General features: G+C 33.5%; 1 protein-coding gene across 1 annotated transcript in view; it reads left to right on the plus strand.

Moving 5' to 3' along the window:
- The window catches only part of LOC124363648 (transmembrane protease serine 9-like), a 41,934-nt gene extending 40,658 nt beyond the window's left edge, over positions 1 to 1,276 (plus strand). The window contains exon 12 of the mRNA XM_046818909.1: positions 592 to 1,276. Within this exon, the coding sequence (XP_046674865.1) occupies positions 592 to 830 (239 nt within the window). The 3' untranslated portion in view covers positions 831 to 1,276. The remainder of the gene's footprint in view (positions 1 to 591) is intronic.
- Positions 1,277 to 7,980: the final 6,704 nt, after the last annotated feature.

A 7,980-nucleotide genomic window follows, 5' to 3' on the forward strand; every position in this document is an offset into this window, starting at 1 on the left:
TGGTTACAAAATTCTTGGCTTTGATACGTGATAATGGTTTTGGAGAACGGTTCTTTCGAGTTAAATAACGATTTTTTAATCGAAGGTTACTAAAACTTTATGTAGAAGCTTCTAATCTGATTTTTTTATTTACATATTAATATTATGAAAAATTTGAACGTTACTAAGATGTAATGATATAAATAATGGATATAATATAAATTCTTATCTATATTGAACAAATTTGGAGACGAATAACTGTCTTGTTATTCTAATTTTTAAATTTCATTATCAGGAGGGAAAAGGTGAAGATCGCTTTTGAGAAAACTATCTCATGCACTGTTGTTAGTTTAATGAACAAAAACACATTGCTTCAACTACGAGGTAAAATATAAATAGAAATGGCTTCAAAATGTAAATGGCTATTTCAGTTTGATTGATTCCTAATTATTTTTCAAATTCGAAAACACGTTTATAACCATAGGCGTAATTTATTTTAAAATACATTATCTTATAGTACTTATAACAGCTAAGAAATTATTTACTTACTATTTTGCTTACAAAAGAAAGTTCAAAAGGCGATTTCAATGTGTCCATGATGTTCTGCGACAGGTGTGGTGTCCTGGGGAAACGGGTGCGCGAGGCCCGGGTATCCGGGGATATACACGCGGGTCACCCGCTACCTGGACTGGATCCGCGCCAACACGGCGGGCGGCTGCTGGTGTGAGGACGCAGGAGCGGGGGCGGAAGCGGCAAAGCCGGAGATGGAGTCCACCACTGAACAGCAAACGACGGAAGTAACAACAGAGGCAACAACTAAGGCTGCAGAGGAGTCGACAACAAAGGTCTAGAGGGAAAGACGCACAATTCTATTGCGAGAGAGAAAATATGAATAGACTTCCGAAGACCAAAGAAAGAAATAGTTATTTTTGTATTAATAAAAAGCATCCTTCCTAATCAGCGATTTGTGCAAAGGAATACACGATATTATATACCAGTATCACAAGCGCCTTTTGGCTGATTATATAGTAAAATGAAAATAAGAATGTGAAATTGTGCCAAGAAAGTGAACATTATACTAAAAAAACATGAGCAATACCAATCAAAATATATTGTAACTGTTTTTGTTTGATTAGTATCGTGGAAATTCAACGCTTCCACATTTTGCCAACTTTGCATCTATAAAAATATGTTTTCAGTTTAGTTTTCTATTTTCTCAAGTTTAGCATTAGCAGGACTCTAGATAATAGCTTACTCTAGTTAAATTATATGTAAATAAAGTAATTTATTTTTTAAAGTTTTCTTTATATTTCCTTTTAACTGTTTATGGAAATAAATTTGTTGGCATGAGCAAATTCGATTGAAATTAATAAAAAGTTATGATATTATATGAATTGATATATATTTAACATTTGGTAGAATGAAGTAAATTATAATAACAAGTTTGAAAGTATTAATTCTAATTCACTAATGCAGACATAACAATTTATTGTAACATTATAACCAAAATGCATTGGAATCGTTTATGACTGGTGGCCTGTTAAATTCCACCTATTCAAAAATCATTATTAGCACTATGGCGTATCTTTCCTTTCCCTTCAGGCCTCAACCTGTTTACAAAGAATGGCTGAGGAGATCATTAGGACTATCAGTCCAAGATATGATACGTGCTCTGGGTGGGGTCCGAGGAGGGTATCTGATAACGTTCTCTCCTTGTCATCAAGGTCACCGAAACAGTGTCAGTCAGAATTCCTCTGGAATGTGTAGAAGACCGCACGTGATACGGGTGACAGCGGCAGCGGCGGTGACACTGACCTCGATAATAATAGACCTATTGGTTTATTGTGTCTGTTTTCAAACAGTATAGAAACTCTCTCAATTCAACAGATATACTTTTTTAAAGAGTCAAATCACGTATACGGGTAATTTATGGACCAGAAGAACACCGTTTTTAATTATTCAATATAAATAAAATAATTGAACAGTATCAGTGAATATGTGTCATTTCCGTTCGATAAGGCGAAAAAGTTTTAATATTTACAGAGGGTTTAAATTGCAGAGTTTTGATATTTAATATTTTGAGATGTTTATTTGTGCTTTTAAATCTCAAAATGGCAACTTTTTTAAAGTGTTGGCTCCAAAGTTTTATGTAAGTGATATAAATTGTCAATAATTCACTGGTAACATTGATTATAATAACTGATAATTTAGACACTTATACAAGAAAATTAGAGGACTATAAAATAAAGTTTATGTTTTGACATGAATAAACATAATCCTCATGATTAAACTATTCATTATTATATATTAAAACCAAAGGTTAAGAAAATGGTCTCTATCTAATATAGAACAAGATAATTTATAAGTTCCTTCAAAATTGGTGAATCCTGGTTTCTCCAGGACTTTTAAGGGTAATCTTGCGGATTGCAGACGTCTGGCCAGCGAGGGGGTCCAAGGGGTAAGGAACCACAACTCCCCCAAAATTTTTTCAATTAGGTACATTTTTAGTAAACGATTATTATTATTATTATTTAAATAATTCAGTATTACTGACATGTACTGCAGAAAGATCGTTCTCAACAAAGAAACAATTCAAGATTTTGTTATGGAACAAAATGGGGCCTAACTTTACTATCTGTCTATTGCGGAAAATATCAGCTGTCTGGACCCACTCCCAAAATGTTTTTCCTGGCTGTTCTTGTTTCAAGGTCAACAACAGTTGTATAGCCAGTCCCTTTCTGTAGCTACAGGTGACCGCAGTTATCCATGGCTTCACACGCAATTTTCAAAATCGAAGACCAAGCTTTCTTAGTACAAGCATTTATTATGTAATACGATGGTGCCCTATATTTTTTAAATATAAGTAGACATATTCAGAATATAAATAAAATTTTGACTAGTTCAATTTTAGGTTTTGTTATATGCATTAGTATAAATACATACGTCTAAAATACCTAATTTGGTCCAAAAATGTTAACTTCCATTTGTTTAGATTAATTATTATCTAGGGTATTTCAAGTGCCATAGTTGAGTTTGACTTGTGCTCCGATCCAAAAAATATGTACAGTACCAACAAAAACTAACTTCGATTAAAAATAGTCTACTTTCGAGTCTTTTAATTTACTTTCTCTCTAAGATTTTTCAATGCCATAGTGATCATTTGCTTTTCTTGTCCGGATAAATAAAATATATAACTTAGTACGTATAGCCAGATACGACTGATTAAATTCACTTCCGCTCTAATTTACTTACGTACGGTTCCACAGTTGAGTTTATGTTGATGCACTGACCAAGAAAATAAACACAAATTTAGGTTTTGGAATCCAACTTAGATCTAAAAGCGTTTATTTTGCAGGCTGCAATGTTTCTGGTTCTTTAAGTAATATTGATGTTTACCCCGATCAAGGAAATATATGCATATGTAAGCTTAAAAATGCTTACTTTAGTCAAAATGCATCTACTTCCGTCGCTTGTATTCTGCTTGTGATATAAGGGGAAGAGTGTGCTTTTCTTTTAGTTACAGTAAAATTTTTAAGTGAGACAACTGGTTTCGATAACCTTGTGTTCAAAACATTCACAGCTTGTTCAGAATCAAAATTGAAACTGAATTTTAGTAATCCTCACAATTAATTAATACTAAGCATTTAGTTGAAGTAAAGCACATTAATTTCATACGTATTTCATTCATTGGGTGAGCTCGATCACAAGTATTGGATGTTTTTGCTAGATCCCATTTAAAGTGAATGATCCATATATGATACCTAAACACTGATAATATATGCATTGTTTAAAAATGAGATCGTCCTAATATTTTACTTGTGATCTGTGTAAAAATTGGAAAGTTTTAAATATAATCAAGCTAAAATTACTACATTATGGGTTAATCCACTTTTTTTAACCCTGGTAACTCATGAGTTTTTAATTAGATTATCTTAGCTTAAAAGCATTAAAGATTGTGTCTAAACAAAATGAACTATTAGTGTATTTATGAGAATGATCACGGATTGCTCAAGGAGTCATACTTCATTGAAGCTGCTGGCAAGATTTTGAATCCGCAACTTCACAAAGTCCCTCTTAAAACGTATTTTGGCACACATTTATATGAACTATCTATAACACTCAGGTACTCACTTTTTGTATTTCTATAGTTTCAGGGCTTACCAATATCTAAAAGTAAGAAAGGCACAGCATATGGGAATACTTCAGACTTCCAATGAAATTTATAAAAATGTATATTTGGTACAAAGTGGCCTGGCTATTTTGTCAGGCCTTTGGAAAATTTCCAGACCCCTGGGAATTTCTAGTCTTTTTAAGGCTTTGAAATTTTATACCAATTGCCTAATGTTTGTCCACTGCATGAAAGCTTTCAATCTCTAGAACCATCAAGAATGAAATGAAATGAGAAATGTCTTTATTGAATACAACGTAAAACATATTCAATTGGCGAGGTTAGGACTATTAAGTCCTCTCTTACAACTAACCATAAAGAAGAATCCTGACGTTTTGATCTACCAGATTTCTAAGACGTTCATACGTTATCGAGGTTGGTTCTCAATCTCAGTAATTTTTATTTTATTTTATTCCAATAGCAACTTTAACTGAAGTCTATTACGGATATCTTTTGTTGTAGTATGTCCATAGCTCTAGTAAGCACCACAGGTATTCAAGGATTATTCTGGGTTAACATTTGTTTGTTATGTAAACTTCCTTTGAAATCCATGCACTTAGAAAACGACTACGATATGATAAACATCTGTACCATCGCACGTTTATCAAAGGCATTCGATGAATATTCATACTAAAATTTGATAAAAATTACTATGTATCCATGACACTGTTTATGGTATTTGTATGGAAAACATTTTTGTCCATTGACCATTCATTTGACTGCAATATATTCCATACACTCTCAATGCCAATTTTGTTCAAAATTTATACGTCTAGGTTTATATTTTTAGAACTTGTCATTTACCTGCAAAATGTTTAAATACATAAATAAAAATGCCTTGATTTCTTAAGCGTTTCTCAGTACATAATTGTTTTTGAGAATAACTTGCGTCAAATGTAACGCAAGTTCCTAATAACTACTTCCTAATAACTTCTTAATAACTACTTATCAACGAAATAACAATAACATACATTAAAACACACAAACTATAACAAAGATAACAAAAACAGTTAAAACGCTATAAATTAAATATTTAAGGCAAGTCAAATACAGAAATGAAAATTATTTAAATCAAATATATAAAGGTTCTAAAACCTACAAACTAATATAACAAAATCGCTACTCAATATGTAAATCCCTTATTAACATCTTAGTTGTTACTGTTGTATAATATTTTCATTTTCTTTTTAAACATGCTAACAGCATAAGACTCTATGGTGTCAGGGAGGTCATTATACAAGGTTTGGCCAAAGTAGGTGATACTTGACCTCAACCCGCACTTGAGGAAAGTGAAGTGTTTTGTGTGTGTGTGTGTGTGTGTGTGTGTTTTTGCGGTTGCTCCTTTGAGTGATCTCTTCCCGGTACACCACTCGTAGTCTACTAACACAACGCATAAGTTAAAATCTACATAAAAATAAAGCATGATACTCGTCAAAAACCGTTAAGCGCGGGCAGTAATGGCTGAGTGAGTCCACACGTGCCGTGGTCTGGGACAGGGAGATTACACCTTAGGCACGTCTACCTGATGGGCAGACAGACAGATGTATACTCTATAATCTGTTTGATGGCTGATCGATATCGGATACATGGTCTGGTTTGTTGGTTTTGCTGGAGAACCGTGCACAGGCGGCTCTACTAATACATATTTGTCAATCCTCCGATAGTATCTACCCACCTGATAAGTAAACAATGTTGTCCGAACTGAGTACACGCATAAATTGGACCACACTATTTAATCACTTGTGCAATCTGAAAGGTTTATGTTTTCATTTTGGGAAATTTTTTTAATTTCTTTTAACAAATAGTGTGCCTTTATATTTGTACACGTACAGAAGAACTTAGGTCAGCTTATCATTTTCATACCCAACATCACTACCCTATTTTAAAACACTCATAGACATTTTGGAGACTATTTACTGTTTAGTTTTAAAAGGAGAACAAGCTTTACTACTAATCTGTGTCAACATGTGGAATATATTATTGGCATAACTATCTCAAACTGCAACATTAAAAACTTATATTAAGACGTCTGCTGCATTTTTATTTTAAGAATTCTCAATCTCACGGTTCTCCTAAGGACTTTTGTTTGAAAGCTATTCATCGAAAATTGTTTCGTTTATCTCTTAATATACAAGGTGAGTTCGTTAAGATGTCCTACATTTTTACCTAGAGAAAGATTAGATATATAACTGAGGAACAAAATGCAACCCAAATACAGGGAATCGAGTTAAAATATGATCAACTGATTGTATGTACACATAAATAATACATCGCTTTAAAGCTTTACTCATAAGTTAAAGCTCTCCACAAAATGGCGTATTAAAACTGAGGACTTATTTTTGTACATTTTTAAAAATAAAATAGTGAAACTAGCAAATTCTTAATCTACTATTAACTTCTTTTATAGTAACATGTGACGTTATGATATTTGCAAATATTTTCACCTCTCACCTAAAACAAAAATATATGAAAATATTTGAAGGGAGTATGATTAAAAGTATGTAAATTTAAGAGTAACTTAGGTGGTACCTCATTGTACGTACGGTATTGAAAACCCAGGAACGTTTCTCTGTTGACCATATGTTAATAATAAAGGCCAAAAAGAATGCCATGGACAACTAACATCAGCTATGAGTCTCAGAGTTGAAGAGTAAAATTTCAGGAACTTCTCCAGGAAAGAGTCGAACATATAAGCGAGATAAGCATGGTATACTTGTAAAGCTCACGGCTAACGTATTGTTTAGGTCTATCCATTATTACTAAAACAATTCCGTTCTATAGCGTAATGGACCAAGACAATTAGTTTTCGATGGCCGATCTCTTTACATTTTGTTTTAATGTTCAGAAAAGTTATAAAATTATCCCCATCACAAACATATTTTACGTCACTAAACGCTTACATATTGTATTTTTCGAGTAATAAAGAGCACATTAAAAAACAAATGTGTAACTCTAAATTAATTCTTTTAGATTTCGAAGGGTACAAGTCTTAAGTCACCCTTGAAGAACACTGACCATAGCCTATTGGGATGTTAAATTACTAAAATAGAGTTGCTCTTCACCAACAAACAATGAATGTAACTCTATTTTCCAACGAACTCAGGGATATGACTATTTGTGATAATATAAAACGATATAATATATATTATGATATAAACTTGTAAAACCGTTATATAAGTTATCTGTTACACACTATCATACTCAAGTCAAATAAACCGATACAAAGGAGTATTGAAGAGCCGGTCAGAACGTAACAAAAGTCTTTATCGAATTGAGGACATCTTTTCGCGTCATCAGTAAAAACTGATGATCGATATATCAAAATGTTTCGATTCCTTTTTCATGGTTTTTTATGGTGAAAAGTTTCAAGTTGCGCCATTAAAGGAACACAAAGCGGTTTGAGGCTGACTAGAAGTGGTGATTGCATGTTCTGACTAACCTAACTTCTGACAAAAGCTTTTGTAACTTTGTTTTTTATCCCAAATCTATATAGAGTTCGTCCTCGAACTTGGAGAATCCTATGTACCAAATTCCAAATCCATGTGATCATTTTATCAAGAGCTAACACTCAGAAACCATTGTTACAAAATCTAACGTAAAACTGCGTCATTCCACGGAAAGACGTGTTGGGACGATGCTCCTATAAGGGGACACCCAATCACCGGGGAACCTCGATGACGCTGCTGGCAACTCGTGGTCCACGTCTCAAGGTCGCCCAGAGCTCGCTGAATCGCTGACAGTGACCGGAAGTTGACCAACGGCCGATACACATGTAACACCATTGTCTTGGTCAGGTCAAGGCGCGCCTAATTTATCTGTTAAAACCCCAAGAC

The sequence above is a fragment of the Homalodisca vitripennis genome, chromosome 5 (genome assembly GCF_021130785.1).
Source record: "Homalodisca vitripennis isolate AUS2020 chromosome 5, UT_GWSS_2.1, whole genome shotgun sequence".
Taxonomy (NCBI): Eukaryota; Metazoa; Arthropoda; class Insecta; order Hemiptera; family Cicadellidae; genus Homalodisca; species Homalodisca vitripennis.